This window comes from Xyrauchen texanus, chromosome 9 (genome assembly GCF_025860055.1).
Source record: "Xyrauchen texanus isolate HMW12.3.18 chromosome 9, RBS_HiC_50CHRs, whole genome shotgun sequence".
NCBI lineage: Eukaryota > Metazoa > Chordata > Actinopteri > Cypriniformes > Catostomidae > Xyrauchen > Xyrauchen texanus.
The window spans coordinates 35,859,165-35,877,307 of record NC_068284.1 but is presented as its reverse complement, the minus strand read 5'-3'; the positions used below and the strand labels follow the sequence as shown (position 1 = coordinate 35,877,307).

Below are 18,143 nucleotides of genomic sequence, written 5' to 3'. Positions count from 1 at the left end.
CACCTATGGCTAACACTAGCCGATATGGGAGAAGCTGAGCGCTCCACGTTCCTCAACGCGCCGCTCTCTCCGTCCGGTCTCTTCGGTTCCGCGGTGAGTGGCATTGTTGACCATTTTTCGGAAGTCCAGAAAGCCACCCAAGCCATGAATCTCTTCCTGCCTCGTCGCGCTAGCTCCTCTGCAGGCCGCCCACGTGACCAGCCTCCTGCACGAGCCTCTTCACAGTGCCCAGCTCAGCAAAGCCAGACTTCTCAGCGCCGACAGGGCGGCCGCCCTAGAACGCGCTCAGACAGCCGCCGCAGACCGCCGCCCCCCTGCGGGCCTCGGCCTAATATTGCGCTAAAACCTGAGCAACCGAAGTCCTCCTAGCTTTGTTAAGGAAACGACGGCTCAGTCCCGCCGCGGCCGGACCACTGTCAAAGCTTCGCACCCTGTCAGTCCCCTTCTCTCAGGCTACTGCAGTGGTGGATTCAGCAGCCAACAAGCTGGTGATACTGCCCGCTTGCCTGCACTCAAATGCCGTTTTCACGGCGAACAAAAGAAATTTTGTGAAAAGCAAACATGCCTTATGTGTAGAAAATGTGCCCACAATCCAGTGTTCACCCCTACACACAAGCATTACACTTCCCGTGTCCCTATCAGAGCCCACTCACATAAAGCAGGCACAGCCAGCTCGAGTGTTAGAGTCAATAAGCAGCCCCACGAATCCATGCGCGCGCCCCTTCTCTGCCCGCTCTGTCACATGGCCAGCAAACACCTCATTGTATGTAAGTCCCATGCCCGTGACTATGCTCGCGCATCACTTCACAGATGTGACTCTTTCCCCATTCACCTCAATCGGGAAGTCACTCACAGAACAGCCTGTCCCTGCTGTCTGCGAGCAGTCATGCATAAGCACAGTAAGCGCGCTCACACATTCTGTTCAGCTCGCTGTGTGCGGCAATCAGGGCGACTTGGCCACTCACCCTCTAGCGTTACGCTTCAAATGGGTGTTAAGCACAATAAAACAGGGCTATTTGCTACAGTTCGATCGCCGCCCTCCCCGCTTCAGAGCGCGGCTCGAAACTACTGTGAACACGGAAGCAGCGTGCATGCTTCGTTCAGAAATAGCAAACCTTCTGTGCAAAAGGGCCATAGAGAGAGTGCCACCTTCTCTGAGCGAGTCAGGGTTTTACAGCCGTTATTTTCTTGTCCCCAAGAAAGACGGCGGCCTCAGACCAATATTAGATCTCAGGGTTTTGAACAAGGTGCTCGTAAAAAGACCGTTCAAAATGCTTACAATCAGGAAACTCCTCGCGCATGTGCACCAGGGGACTGGTTTATTTCTCTCGATCTGAAAGATGCCTACTTTCAGATTCAGATAAATCCCGTCACAGGCCATTCTTGAGATTCGCCTTCGACGGCCAGGTTTATCAATACACCGTCCTTCCGTTCGGCCTGTCTTTAGCACCCCGTACTTTCACGAAGTGCATGGATGCGGCGCTCGCACCCCTGCGGAGTCAGGGCTTGCGAATTCTGAACTATTGGACGATTGGCTGATTTTGGCACAGTCACATACAGAGCTTCTGTCTCACAGGACAGTTCTCCTCAGTCATCTGAACAGTTTGGGCCTTGCAGTCAATTGGACCAAGAGCTCACTACAGCCCAGTCAGGCAATTTCCTTCCTTGGAATAGAACTAGACTCCATGGCGATGACGGCTCGCTTATCTACACAGCGTGCGTGCCGTGTTCAGCGACTAGTCGCGTCCTTTCAGATGAACAGCCTCACGCCTCTGAAAAAATTTCAGAGAATGCTAGGTTACATGGCTTCAGCCGCAGCAGTACTTCAGCTGGGCTTACTGTGCATGCGCCCGCTTCAGCATTGGCTAAACACCCGCGCGTCTCGCCGGGCTCGGGCCACGGGCCGCCAGCCGATCAGAGTGACTCAAACCTGTATCTCAGCTCTGCAGCCCTGGGCAGTGGCCGAATGGTATCAAAAGCTCCTTCACATAAATTGTCTGGAAATGATAGCGGTCGAGTACGCGCTCGTGCGCTTCCTCCCGGTCATTCAGGGTCACCACGTCCTGGTCCGTTCGGACAACAGATCTGTGGTATCCTATCTCAACCGTCAGGGCGGTGTCAGATCCAGGAACCTCTTCCATCTGACAAAACGCATACTGAGTTGGTCCCAGTGCCACCTGCGCTCACTGAGGGTGACGCACGAGCCAGGCCACCTGAACGACGGCCCAGACAGACTGTCCAGAGACAATATTTCCCCAGGGGAATGGTCCCTGCACGCTCAAACAGTCCAGAAGTTATGGAGTATATTCGGCAGAGCAGAGATAGACCTCTTTGCGTCAGAAGAGAACTCTCACTGCCCAGTATTTTTCTCGAAAAGCGAGGACGCGCTGGCCCAGGACTGGCCCAACCGCCCGCTTTACGCCTTCCCTCCCATCTCGCTATTGCCTCAGGTAATGCAGAGGATCAGGGAAGCGCGTCACTCGGTGCTCCTCATAGCCCGCGCTGGGAGAATCAGACATGGTTCCCGGAGCTTACGCGGCTGTCACTGACAGCCCCGTGGCCCATTCCAGTGAGAGCAGATCTCCTCTCTCAAGCTCGCGGCACGATCTGGCATCCTCACCCAGAGGCTGGGCGCTGCAGCGTGGGTGATCAGCGACTACCCGTCGCTTTGCCAGAAGGAGTAATAAACACTATCATACACGCTAGAGCCCTTTCCACGAGAAGACTCTATGCGTCCAAATGGTCTGTGTTTTCAAAATGGTGCACCGACAGAGACCTGGACCCACGGACATGTGGGGTGTCGTCGCTGCTCGTGTTTTTACAAGCGCTGCTGGATAAGGGCAGATCCCCATCCACGCTCAAAGTGTACGTGGCGGCCATCGCGGCGTTCGCTGAACCCCTGCACGGCCAGTCACTGGGAAAAAACGAGCTGGTCATCCGCTTCTTCAGGGGAGCTAGAAGGATGAATCCCCCGCGCCCCCCATCGGTTCCTATCTGGGATCTTTCCGTAGTTCTCGAAGCTATGAAAGCCCCCCCTTTCGAACCGCTTCAATCCGTGAATTTGAAATACCTTTCACTCAAAACCGTTTTTCTGACTGCCCTGTCATCAGTTAAACGTGTGGGAGACCTTCACGCGCTGTCTGTCAGCGCTGCGTGTCTTGAGTTTGGACCAAGTGACTCCAAGGTCATTTTAAAGCCTAGACACGGCTATGTCCCCAAGGTGATCGGTACTCCTTTCAGAGCACAAATCATTTCCCTATCGGCGCTGCCAGCATCCGATAGCAAACGCGACGCCAATCTCCTTTGCCCAGTCAGAGCACTGAGATTGTATACTGCGCGCTCCGCCTCTTTCAGATGCTCTGAGCAGCTTTTCGTTTCGTTCGAGGGCGCACCAAGGGTTTCGCCGCCTCGAAACAGACACTGTCTAGATGGATAGTGGGCGCTATTGCTGCCGCGTGCGCGTCAAAGGACCTACCATGCCCGTTAGGCATTAGGGCTCACTCCACTAGAGGCATGGCCTCCTCGTGGGCATGGTCCAGCGGGATTTCCATTCACGACATATGTGTGGCAGCGGGCTGGGCTTCCCCTACACCTTTGTCAGATTTTACAATCTGGAAGTGCCCGATCCTGCAGGCTGAAACTACTAGCGGTTTAATACGCTACAGCTCCCCTGGTGAGCTGCACTGATGGGACACATTCCACACAGACCAGCACCGCCCGCTCTGTCTTTTCCTTCCCACTATGTGCTTATGTATTACACACACACTGGCCCGCACTCTTGCCGGCCAAATATTATTTCCCCACTCACAAGGGCTCCCCGGGTCCCCCACCCCGGGGCTCATGCAGTGGATGCTTGGCGCGCACGCCGTTGACAATGGGTTCCGTAGCGTAAGCTAGCTTACGCAATATGAGAGAACCTCTCGTAAGAGAACGAATCGGTTACCTTACGTAACCTCGGTTCTCTCTAGAAGAGGAGCGAGTATTGCGTAGCCGGCCGTGCTCGCGCCACGAGCGATTTTCGCTTCATTCAATGAAAACCAGGGTTCCAGTCTACGAACTTACGCTTATATGCACTCTAGCCACGCCCATTTTGGCGGGCTTTGATGCAGTGACGGCGCGGGCGCCTGTCATTGGACGCAAGTTCACTCAAGTTCGTCTATAGGCTCCAGGTACGTGGAGCAAGGTACTTTCACGAAGTGCATGGATGCGGCGCTCGCACCCCTGCGGAGTCAGGGCTTGCGAATTCTGAACTATTGGACGATTGGCTGATTTTGGTGCGCCCTCCGAACGAAACGAAAAGCTGCTCAGAGCGTCTGAAAGAGGCGGAGCGCGCAGTATACAGTTCTATGAGGTTCCCCTCAGCGCAGCAAGCTCGGGTTGAAGCAACTCTCCTCGACGTGATGTTGCCTGCTCCCCCCGCCACGAGGCCCCACCACCAGGCACGTCAGACGCAATTGTCCCCTTAGTGCCCGGAGCTTGGACGCGTGGCTATCCCTTTCCAACCCGTTGCGGTGGCTGGCCAGGACCATCCGACTCGGCTACACGATTCAATTCGTCAGGTGTCCACCCTAGTTCAGCGACGTCTGCTTCACCTTGGTGCAGGGCAAGAATGCAGCACCCTGCGGGCGGAGATTGCAACCCTTCTGCGCAAGGGCATGATAGCCTCTCCAGCCGAGATGAGGAAAGGGTTCAACAGCCCTTACTTCATCGTGCCAAAGAAAGGCAGTGGGTTGCGGACAATATTAGACCTGTGAGTTCTTACACAGACCCCTGTTCAAGATGCTGATACAGAAACATATTTTGGCGTGCGTCCGGCATCAAGATTTAAGTAGACCTTCGTACATTCACGTCTCGGTTTTACCTCAACACAGACCCTTCCTACGGTTTGATTTCGACGCCCGGGCATATCAGTTCAAAGTCCTCCCCTTCGGCCTGTCCCTGTTCCCTTGCAGCTTCATGAAGGAGGCAGCTCTTGCCCCATTAAGGGAAGTAGGCATCCACATACTCAACTATCTAGATGATTGACTGATCCTAGCATACTCTCGAGAGTCATTGTGCGTACGCAGCTATACCTGGTTCTCACGCACCTCAGCCGTCTAGGGCTTCGGATCAACTGGGAAAAGAGCAAGCTCTCCCCGGTTCAGAGCATATCTTTTCTCGGCATGGACTTAGACTCAGTCTCAATGATAGCGTGCTTCACAAGCGAGCATGTGTAGTCAGTGCTGAACCGCCTGATGTCATTCAGGCGCAAGATAGCGGTTCCACTGAAACACTTTCAGAGCCTCGGTGGCAGTCACGCTGTTCGGGTTGATGCATATGAGACTGCTTCAGCACTGGCTTCAGACTTGAGTCCCGAGATGGGTATGGCACCGCGGCATGCATCGCGTAGCTATCATGCCGATCTGCTGGCACTTATTCAGCCCTTGGACAGACTTCATGTTTTTGCGGGCAGGAGTCCCCCTAGAGCAGGTGTCCAGATGCGTCGTGGTCACCACAGATGCCTCCAAGTTGGGCTGGGGCGCCGTGTGCAATGGGCACACAGCCGCTGGCTCCTGGATGTTGGCACATCAACTGCCTAGAGTTGCTGGCTTTACTGCTCGCCCTGCATAGGCTATTGCCGTTGATCCGGGGCAAGCACATGTTTGTCCGGTCTGTCAACACAGCGACAGTAGCATATATAAATCGCCAAGGCGGCGTATGTTCTTCTCGCATGAAGCAACTCGCCCCCCATCTCCTCCTCTGTAGTCAGCAGCGGCTGAGGTCCCCTCTGCACAGATGCGCTGGCACACAGCTGGCCCCGGGGGCTGCACAAATACACATTCCCCCAGTGAGCCTACTTGCACAGACCCTGTGCAAGGTCAAGGAGGACGAGGAACAAGTCACCCTCGTGGCCCCATACTGGCCCACCCTGACTTGGCTCATGGACCTCTCGCTCCTCGCAATAACACCTCCCTAGAAAAATCCCCTGAGGAAGGACCTTCTGTCTCAGGGACGGGGCACCATCTGTCATCCGCACCCAGACCTCTGGAACCTCCACGTCTGGCCCTTGGACGGGATGCGGAAGACCTAAGTGGCCTACCACCGGCAGTGGTAGACATAATCACTCAGGCCAAGCATTTGTTCACGAGGTGGTGTTCTTCCTGAGCCGAAGACCCCCAGAGATGCGCAATCGGGTCAGTGCTTTCCTTCTTGCAGGAGAGATTGGAGGGGTGGCTATCCCCCTCCACCTTGAAGGTATATGTGTATATCCACGACGACGCAGTGGACGGTAAGTCCCTAGGGAAGCACGACCTGATTATCAGGTTCCTCAGAGGCACCCGGAGACTGAATCCTCTTAGGCCACGCCTATTCCCCTCATGGTATATTTCCTTGGACCTCCTGGGCTCCAATTATCTCCAATTCTCATTGGACTTTTCTCAAAGATTGAGGTGTTTTGGGTCTCTCAAGAGCGACCCCTAGTGTCACTAAATCGACACAATCTCTCGTTCCCTCCATCAGGGAACGGAGGTTATGATAATAACCAAGATGCTTGCATTCTTTAAAGGAGGAGGCCTAAAATGAAATCCTAAAAATCTTAGATTCTGTTTTGATGAAGAAAGATACATCTTGAATGGCCTGAGGGTTAGTAAATTATCAGCAAATTAAATTTTTTGGGTGAACTATTCCTTTAATTGATACTTGTTAAATATTTGTTAGATATCAATGTAAATAGGGTGGAATATTAACACTTGACATGGTGAGTAAATAAAATGGAAAACACTAATACCAATTGAATTATTACATGCTTTACATAGAACAGTGAAAACAACTATCTGACCCTTCTGAAATAATGTGATGTGCACAATTCAAATCAAACTGTTTGATAAAGAAAACTTCTGCCGTGACTCATGCATCTTTAATTATATTTTACCTTAGTGGAAAATTTACCATCAGATGAATCTATGATACCTTCAATATTTTTGTTTTTTTTCTCCAAAACTCAATGAGATACTTGTGGAATATTCCTCTCATTAAGCTGTTAAAAGAATATGTGAGGAACAAATTCATGATCTTATTGTATCTTATTTTTTATGGAGACACATTGACTTACCTTGCAGGACACAAATACATTTGACATTTGAATAAAATGCACAATTCAGATTTGTGACTAGTAAGAATTTGTTTTATAATAAATTATAGGTATTAAAATTAGTTTAATAATATTTTCTGTTCATTTTAGACACTGTGTAAATGTCAGTTAGCAAGTTAAGACTTACTACCTGCCAGCAATAATGCATGAGGATAGATTGAACAGTCTGGTACTCCTCTAATTTCAGACAACTTTTGTGAATTTGCCAACAAGTAAACTCGTATATGTATACGTGTATTATTTATTTTTTAGTAGGCATTTTGTTTTTACCCATTTATTGTTTGCTTCAAAGAAGGCAGTAAAGCCGACAATTTTGTGTTCTCCTGTGTTAAAATATGTGAATAAATGCAAATAATAATTTGAGAAAAGGAGTGCGGATCATCTTATATATTTTTTTAGTAATATGGGTAAATGCTGTTCCTTATGTTATATTTAACCTGGAAACAATGTTAACATAAAACTGAAATGAAACATATATGTACATGTACATTGGACTAAAAGCCCCAGTCCATGGTTTGGACTGGGTTTAGAGTTTGTGAATCGTACAAAATTACAAATTAAACCCATTAAGCACATAAACAACTTGAGGAAGTTCTAGACAGACTAAACAATTATTGGTACTAAAGTTGACCTTACCGCAGAGTTTCTGCAGAGACTTCTCAGAATAGGTTTCTCTATCACAGCCCTTCCCAATATGGCTGGTCTGTAGTTCCACCATGGCTCGCACTGAAGATAAAGGGCCATCGCACGTCTCTAGATGCATCTTGGGAAAGAGCTGCTTGCTGCCTGTTCCTGGTTCGTAATCCACACGCTTGTTCCAACCTGGAAAGCAAACAAACATTAGCAAACTGATCATTCTGGTTCTAAAATCTGATTGTATGAGCATTCTAACCTGTTGTAAAATAGACAATATATGCATAACTGTAACTCCACATCATTTGAATTCTTTATTAATGTGCCAAATTATGTAAAAAGGAAAGAAAACAGGCCAATTACTTGGCAGAGGAAATGCTTATTGAGATTATTATAACAGGTTTCCCACACCTTTTGAAATTTGATGATGTATGATTATGTGAGGTGTATGTTAGGTACCAACCATTGAAATTAATTTGTAATTAATTATAAATTATATATAATTTAATTATATTCTCTACAATTTCCATGACATTTCTATGACTTGAAAGATCTAGGGCCCTATTTTAAGAGAGCTAAAGCTAAGGGCAGCGTTATGCCATAAGTCATAAGTGCAAAGTCAATGGGTCATGAAGTTTTTATATTTTCGTTGAAGTAGGTGCAAGTGGGTTAGAAGTGCGCTAAATGAGTCAAGAGCAATTTAATTGGAAGGTTCTTCTAGTATTTAAAGTGATTGTATCGGAAACGCACTTCACTTTACAAGTTGATTTTGATTTTGAAAAATGTACGGAAACATGAACAAATTAAACCAAAAATATTTATAAATTCAAATTGCACTTCAAACAAAACAAAAATATAATCAAAATGATGAAGTGGTCAAAAAATACCAAATCCAAACATTTTACCCCCTCTAACTTCTTCCAGCAGCACCAATTGCAGTGACTTAAAAATCACGCTATGATAACAGGTGAAAAAATTCCAATACAAATTAGATTATAAATACAACATTATATATTGTATTTATAATATACAATAAACATAATAACAATATTAACTGAAAAATAAACTATGATCTAAAGAGAGTAAAACTTTTCTTTTACAGTTTTATTTCATAAAAAGGCACATAATAAGGGACCTCATTTGATGTTCCACAATATATTTCCACTATATATTAGAGTTTGGACATTAACTTTATTACCACCTGCTGGTAGAATTTCCAAACTGCAAATTCATGAACTGAATTTGGACTTTGCGCTGAAAACAGGTGTGGTAATGAAATATCTTGCAATTACCTATTTCACTGAAACATAACAAATTGCACTTTGCGCCACTTCATTAACTTTAACAACCAATACACCCAAATTCACCCATAGATGATGCAAACTCTCCCACCCAGTCCCACTTGCACTTTGTCCAGACATGAAAATTGCATATAGAATTAGCACTCATAAAATTTGGATAAGACGTAGGGCACAATTGTAGCATGTAGCACCTATGGAAATAGAGCCCCAAATTACTTTTCCATGCCAGGAAAATCACAAATCTAAAATTCCCTGATGTTTCTAGGTTTTACATGACTGTGGGGACCTTGCTAATAATAAATGAACATTTTCTTCGCTTTTATTTTTTGCTTTTTAAACATTGTCTTTTACTAAATTGTTTTTTATTGGTCATTATTTAATTTACATTTTTTAATTGCTTGACGTCATGTCAACAACATCTCAAATGGTGCAAAAAAAAAACGTACTGTTCTGCGCGTTTGTGAATTATTTCTTTAGTATGTGAGTTTTGCTTAGGCTACAGCATCTATGGTAATCTGATATAACATTTGTACATCCAAGCTGTATCCTTTTCATGTTTATATACACACATGAAGAGGTAAAACCAAATGCATTGGAATTAATAGTTAAAAGCAAACAGGAAAGTCAAAGGAAAAAGGCATCCATAAGGAATTATATGTTCCAAACCTTCTATACTTGACACAAGCTATTTTTATGTTCAAGGCTGACATGTTACTGTACCATGTGCTTTCAAATGTGTTCATACATGTTACATTCTTCTGTTCTTTCTCTATACAAATAAATACCAAAATAACTCTAAAGATAAAACATCTCACTCTCCCTCGCTGGCCTTTATACACCCCATCTGTATAATTCAGAGAATTGAATGCTTTGTATTCATCTGAGCTGCGAGATATTCCCTCAACCCGCTTTTCTAACTGAATATCTTATTACATTATTCATTGGCACTACTGTGGATAAAATAGGGCGACAGTACAGTACCACATTCTCTCCAGCTCTACCTCTTTTAGAGGGAAAGGTCTTTAAAAAGTTGCTCATGAATATCTGAGTAAGCAGTTCCACCCAAGATAAACCAAGCTTTTTGAGAGAAACCAAAAACATAAAGAGAATCCAAAACAACAGTCTCCACAACATTAGGTCTTTTAATCCACCATCACTGGGAAAGTCATAAGAAACAACCCCCCCATGAAGCCAACGTTTTGAAAGGCATCGCATCAAAACAAATTTGTGTACGCTGTAATGACTCATCTACAACCTGGAGAGTGTTTAATTCCCACAATTATCCAAATACACCAAAGCCAGAGGCCAGATTCATAGAAAGACCATTTTGGGACCTTGGGGTGAAGATTAACATTAACTGCAACATTAAACATTCATTGCTCATCCACAAATGCCTTGAATGCCAAAAGTCATGGCAGAACTGCACAGGGACTTTTATCACCCCAGAAATTGATGAAGTAAAAAGAACTGACTGAGTTTCCCAGCGATGCATAAGAAAATAATAGCAAGGGTACTGGATGTTATGGTGCAGAAAAGGGCTACAGTCACGGAGGACCTGCGGCACATTCATGAGAGGTGGACAGGGAATGAGGTAGCCAGGTCTATGTTACAGGTATCCACCTTGAGACTGCCTTAAGAAGTTCAGTGATTAAAGCTAATTATATGATTTTAAGTGGTGCATTTATAAATATATAAGATTCAGTAACAGCAATTTTGGCCTTTTGGAATTTTAATTAGTCTGTAGAGTGTAGTGGAGAGTAACAAGAAATTATTGGGGAGGGAGGACTCAGGACTATTGGGGATTGTTTCACGTTCTATTTAAATACAATATAAGTTAGTATAGAGGGTTTACTGCACAGTACTCCATAAGTAGTAATCTAGTATTCATTCTGAACATAGCTACAATATAAGACTAGACCTGATTGGCAGTACCAGTTTTCCATGGGTTGCACTCAAAAAGAGAACTGTCACTCTCAGTGGATAGCTCAGCAAGATGGTCTGCTGGATTGAGAGATGGAGAGATCAGTGTTGACAGATGGGATTTGGACAGAGACAAAGAGAGGCTGGCCAATTACATGCCTATGCAAGCGGGAAGTGTTACAGTGAGAAATCCTCACCCTTCTCCTCCACAGTACCTGTCATGATCATCACTCAGTCCTCACTTCCATCTCACTTCTCATGAATCACACTGACAACAAAGGGCATGCAATCTCTCAGCCGTTGACTGCTAATTCTATGGGCATAACAGCCTGCCAGCAACTGTCAATGCATCTTAGGACACTATCATACTATAGATGATACCTGCACCACAGAAATAGCAGTGACTCTGAGAATGGAAGAATGATTTCCCCCTAACCAAAAAAAAAAAAACCCAGCTTAAACCAGCCTAAAGTGATTGGCTGGTCTCCTAGCCAGGCCAAGCTGGTCTATTTAAGAGAATATATATTCTACTTTATTATAGATGGTTTTAGAGACGAAACCCCATGTATAAAACAAGAGACAAGAGAATGCCTACTGACATAGACTCCCTTGATAAGCGCATGCTAAGCCACTACAGCAGCAACATAGACTTTAAGCATTGCTGGGGCAATCCAGCCCCAAAATGCTCTTGCAAAAAGATCCAGCACTGTACCAACAAGGCAGTGAACTGGATTTTCAAATTGCGCTGTACACAAAGCAGCAAAAATATGCCACTTGAACGTATAAAGCTTCCTAGTTGATGGAGCTCTAGCATTCAGAATGGTATCAACCACAGCGAGGGATAACCCATCATTCAAAAAAGAACCCCATCGAGGAGCCATACCTATAACTTCTGCAAGTCTGTCCGGGGGTGCCAAATGCTGTCCCGAGCCTCAGCAGACAGCAGAACCAGTGGTTCCGTGGGCAAGTGGGAAGACTAGAGGGGACAGTGTGAAGTCTCGATAAAAGCGAACAAGTCCACTTACACTCTGTAGAACCTTCTCCATTTGTTCCATAATCTAAGGACTCTCCGGGCACCCACAGGCAACCCCCCAATTCAACCGGCCCGGGATATGCAGGGCTCGTAGAGACAGCACATTGCCACCATGCTAACAGATGTTTGCAACATGCCAGCCTCAGCATGGCATGAGAAGACACTCCTCCCTGGTGATTGATTTAGGACACCACCGTTTTGTTGTCCGAACGGATGAGGACATGGTCGCCCTGAATCTCTGGGAGGAAAATCTTAAAAGCCAGCAGCACCGTGAACATCTCCAGACAGTTTATGTGCCAATATTGCCACTGACCTGTCCAAACTCCATAGGCTGGATGACTCTTGTATACAGCACCCCAACCAGTGGTGGAGGCTTCTATCATTATAACTTTACGGCGACACGCCTATCCCAATGGAACGCTTGACATCAAAAGGCGGGCTTGTTTACATGGTAACAGAGTTCGGTAGCACCCAAACGTCACTTTAAAGAGATATAATGCATGTGACAGTGTTGAAGTCTCTTTGTGGAGTTCATAAAGCACTGAAAAGGTTTTGCATGCAACATGTCCAGGGGAATGACAGCGGATGCAGAGAGAACACATCCCACTCTGAACATTACAGAATGCAAACTGGAGACAGATGCGCCTGCATCACTTGTGAATCCAGCTCCACCCTACGACGTTTGAGGCACGTACAACAGCTAACTCATACTGCTGAAGGGCAAATATGTTTATATGGTTCAATTTTGTTCACTGAATGGGAGCTCATCCCTCATTACACAGCAAGCCAGTCAGGCTCATATGTAGACCTATTTTTATTGTACACTGAGGAATATTATGTGTGCCCAAGACCCTTGGTCATGGAGGCAGTGGCAAAACTTGCGCTGAAAATATTCAATGATCAGTCACCAGCATAAATTAAGGGGGAAACTGAGCTAATTTGGTGTACTGAAAAATGGGTTAGACACTAAACTGGTCCCAACATATAATGCAGGAATAGAAGTGCGCATCTCTTGTCTCACCAGAATGCCTGCATGGTCCACGAAAGATAAACAAAATAATGACAGCGCGGCTGTCATCCATTAGAAGGTGGAGGATTGGCCGGGGACCATGCTACGGCGTATTGGAGAACCGGCAATATGTTTTTTTTTTCTCTCTCTCATCTCTCTCTCCCACTGCTGCTCCATGTTGGCCTTTCCCTCTCTTTTTTTTATTTTTTTGGCAAAGCCATAAAGTAATATTTTTCATTACTTATTTTCTGCATTTTTATCAGGTGTGAGCATTATTCAGTAAGGCACACTTCAGCTCCCAGTAATGCTTCGTGGTATAAATAAATATAAATAAGAAAATGTACTGCTCATAGCTTTACTGTTTGTTGATTTTATTTACACTGCTGTTATTGTATTTGATATAACTTGCAGTTATTTGTCATTTTGTGATTATTCAGAGTTTATCTTATACGTAATATGTTATTTTTGGTTGTCACAATTATTGTGATTTGTGTGTTAAATAATGAATTTCATGTGAGTGTTGAAGTAAACATGTGCATATGAAAACTGCGCCAATGTGTAAACGATTTCAAAATTAATTACATGATTTCAAAATAAGTCATTGCATTGTTTTGACCTTACTAAGTTTATTGAATTCTCACTCTGTTACAGTTCTGTGCCACCATGTTGGAGCACAGGGCAGACACCTATATTGCCTGTAGGATGGGCCGGTCCTTGCACAGCAGCGGGCTGGCCCAAATTACTCAGCGGCCCACCGGGAAAACTCCTGGTGCTCCTGATGGCATCTCCGCCCCTGACCTGAATCAAAGTAAACTGTAATTTAAATGAAATGAAAAAAAAAAAAATGTATGTGAACAAGAATTTTTTTTATGAATAAATGCATAAAACAATTATAAATAAAGCTAATATAAAGCTAATAATTTCTGATGCTACATTCAAGGACAATGTGTTTTCTATAAAGATTTTTTCATTAGTGTTTTTGTACTGTTCTGTTGCTCACCTCCTTATCCCCTTATTTTATTCCCCTTTCATTTTATTTATTTGACATTTAATTATAAATGGTGCTTGCTAAGTTAAACATAACTATTACTATTGCTCATACATACTTAGGACAGCACCAATCCAATTTTCTTGAAAAATTTAAAAATGTTGAAATATGATTCTGTTAATGTTAACAATCATGCAACTGAAGCTGTATTGACTTTTAACACTAAAAACAGAGATTGACAGAAAATTTGAGATTTGAAAGCTGAAATCAGATGTCCATGTGAACATGAACTTTGAGGTATTGTGTATGAGAAAAGGGAATTACTCAAAGCCAAACAGACATGCTCTGTGTACTGTCACACCGCCAAAGCACCAATATGACAACAGTATTGCGAAGGGTTGAGGATTTACAAGATTAGTGGCTAATACGCTTGAGCCTGACATTTTGGGTTGCTGCCCTTTCATAAAATAAGTCTCTTCTTGGCAAAGAGAGCTCCTTTCCTCTCTCCAGGTAATAACTCATCTAAATCCATGTCACCTCACTCTAGATTTCCTTTACAAACAGGTGGAACAGACTTACTCTAATTGGTTCAATCAGCATTCTGTTGAGAGAAGGAAGAATACGGAGACAAGATGTGTGACAACACCTGTTATTAGAGTTAAATTTAACCCTTTCATATGACCGTCACACATATGTGATGGTTAATAACTGGGCCCCGCAGAGTAGAGTCACATATACACTCACCTAAAGGATTATTAGGAACACCTGTTCAATTTCTCATTAATGCAATTATCTAATCAACCAATCACATCGGCAGTTGCTTCAATGCATTTAGGGGTGTGGTCCTGGTCAAGACAATCTCCTGAACTCCAAACTGAATGTCAGAATGGGAAAGAAAGGTGATTTAAGCAATTTTGAGCGTGACATGGTTGTTGGTGCCAGACGGGCCGGTCTGAGTATTTCACAATCTGCTCAGTTACTGGGATTTTCACGCACAACCATTTCTAGGGTTTACAAAGAATGGTGTGAAAAGGGAAAAACATCCAGTATGCGGCAGTCCTGTGGGCTGAAAATGCCTTGTTGATGCTAGAGGTCAGAGGAGAATGGGCCGACTGAGTCAAGCTGATAGAAGAGCAACTTTGCCTGAAATAACCACTCGTTACAACCGAGGTATGCAGCAAAGCATTTGTGAAGCCACAACACGCACAACCTTGAGGCGGATGGGCTACAACAGCAGAAGACCCCACCGGTACCACTCATCTCCACTACAAATAGGAAAAAGAGGCTACAATTTGCAAGAGCTCACCAAAATTGGACAGTTGAAGACTGGAAAAATGTTGCCTGGTCTGATGAGTCTCGATTTCTGTTGAGACGTTCAGATGGTAGAGTCAGAATTTGGCGTAAACAGAATGAGAACATGGATCCATCATGCCTTGTTACCACTGTGCAGGCTGGTGGTGGTTGTGTAATGGTGTGGGGGATGTTTTCTTGGCACACTTTAGGCCCCTTAGTGCCAATTGGGCATCGTTTAAATGCCACGGCCTACCTGAGCATTGTTTCTGACCATGTCCATCCCTTTATGGCCACCATGTACCCATCCTCTGATGGCCACTTCCAGCAGGATAATGCACCATGTCACAAAGCTTGAATCATTTCAAATTGGTTTCTTGAACATGACAATGAGTTTACTGTACTAAAATGGCCCCCACAGTCACCAGATCTCAACCCAATAGAGCATCTTTGGGATGTGGTGGAACGGGAGCTTCGTGCCATGGATGTGCATCCCACAAATCTCCCATCAACTGCAAGATGCTATCCTATCAATATGGGCCAACATTTCTAAAGAATGCTTTCAGCACCTTGTTGAATCAATGCCACGTAGAATTAAGGCAGTTCTGAAGGCGAAAGGGGGTCAAACACAGTATTAGTATGGTGTTCCTAATAATCCTTTAGGTGAGTGTATGTGTTCCTACAACAGCCAGTTATGTTACAAGCTGCCAGATTCAAATAGGCTTTTGCACAGACACAGGCTGCGCTGGTGTCATGGTTTTATGTGTTTTTGTTTATATCTTTTATTTTGGTAAAATAATTTAATGCCATGTTTGTTGTTTCATTGTCATGTATTTACCATGTTCTTGTGTCTTGTCCCCATAGGTTCATTGTTTCATTAGCTTCTTAGCAGTCTCGTTATCTTATTTAGAGTTCTGTGTGTTCATTGGTTTCATTGTCATGTGTTCTCTCATGACCAAATATTTAGTCGACATGTTTGCATTTGTCCATTGTCGAGTATTGTGAATGTATCGTTGTTGGTTTGCAGCATTCCATATCAAGTTTAAAGTCATTTCAAGTCAAGTTTAGTCAACTCGTGCATGTTTATGTTTGTTCTCACGTTTGGATTCATGTTTGGGATATTCATCATGTAAATAAACTGCACTTGGGTTGTTTGCACTTCATCGTCATTGTCTCTTCATCTACCTAATGCCAGCCTCGTTACAGAATACTCGACCCACCAAGATGAACCCAGCAGTTCAACTACTTTGTATATGCCAGGAAAACCTTTCCATTGTGGACTATGTTGAGGACTTGTGTGCTCTGGCCTGCAGGGTCGATTTTAATTTGATTGCCCTCAAGGACTGTTTCCGTTTTGGGCTGAATGAGCCGTTCTCCTCCCTGATGCTAAGCGGTGGCAGTACCTTACAGCCTGACTCAATATATCGACCTTGCACAACTGATATGTGGTTCATCGTTCACTGTGGGTGAGGTGGATAATGAGCGTGCATGCCACGTCATGGGTCTCAAGTCATGGTCACCGAGCCAGGGTCCCACATCATGGTTGCCGAGCCAGTGTCCCACGTCATGGTCGCCGAGCCAGGGTCCCACGTCATGGTCGCGGAGCTTGGACCACCTTCTGCCACGGATCGTGCGTCTGCTCCATGCCATGTCACAGCCACACCTGAGTCTGCTCCATGCCATGTCACAGCCACACCTGAGTCTTCTCCATGCCATGTCACATCCATGTCTGAGTCTTCTCCATGCTATGTCACAGCCACTCCTCAGCCCACTCCATGCCATATCACTGCCACTCCTCAGCCTATTCCATGCCTTGTCACAGTCACGATTCAGTCTGTTACATGCCTCGTCACAGCCAAGCCTCAGACTGCTCCATTCCATGTCACAAGCAAGCCTTTGTTCCATGGTCCAGGACCACCTCTGCTCCACTGTCCTGGCCCGCCTCTGCTCCACAGTCCAGGCCTGCCTCGGCTCCACGGTCCAGCACTCACGCCTGCCACGGCCAACGAGTCAGCATCCATGCCTACCACGGCCAAGTCAGGATCCTGCCGTACCATGCTACCATGTCATACCATGTAACCACATCAAGTCGCCATGCCCCCCTTATACTTACAGTCAATACATCAAATGTGATCTTCCTCTGATGTGTGCTGTCATGTTTTTTTTAACGTTAGTAGCAGTTGTCATTCGTCAAACAAACAGCTACTCAAGGAGTCTTTTCAAACACATATGTTTATTTTATGTAACAAAAGCCATATTATCACCAAAGTACCACAATACTGTTCAGCTTGTATATGCACAGCCATCATATCTAAGTGTGAACTTCCCATATACCCAGCCACATCTCTATTTATTAGGTGCAGATGCGGTTTCATTTACACAAACAGCAACTCAAACAGTCTTTTCAGGCATATAATAAGTTTGTTTTCTAAAACAGAGAGCCAAACTATCACAAAAGCTTCATGATAACAGTACACTGCTTGTATATGCACAGCCATCATTTCTAAATGCAATCTTTCCATGCACGCATCTATGTCTGCTGATTAGGTACAGATGTGGTTTTCATTCACACAAACAGCAGTCTTTTCAGGCATTTAATACATTTGTTTTCTGAAAAAGACAACGAAACTATCACAAAAGCACCATGATAACAGTTTAAAACTCATATACTCACAGTGAAACATGCTGATCGAGTGTGATTATCCATACACACAGCCAAGTCTGTTTCCGTTAGTGCTTGACACACACACACACACACACGTAGTGTTTCCATGTTTTATGGGGACTTTCCATAGACATAATGGTTTTTATACTGTACAAACTTTATATTCTATCCCCTA

General features: G+C 44.9%; 1 protein-coding gene across 1 annotated transcript in view; it reads right to left on the bottom strand.

Annotated features, from left to right (window-relative positions):
- Positions 1 to 18,143, bottom strand: part of LOC127648605 (calsyntenin-2-like) — a 366,638-nt gene that overhangs the window by 98,651 nt on the left and 249,844 nt on the right. Inside the window, exon 6 of the mRNA XM_052133275.1 lies at positions 7,766 to 7,951. Coding sequence (XP_051989235.1) covers positions 7,766 to 7,951 — 186 coding nt within the window. The remainder of the gene's footprint in view (positions 1 to 7,765; positions 7,952 to 18,143) is intronic.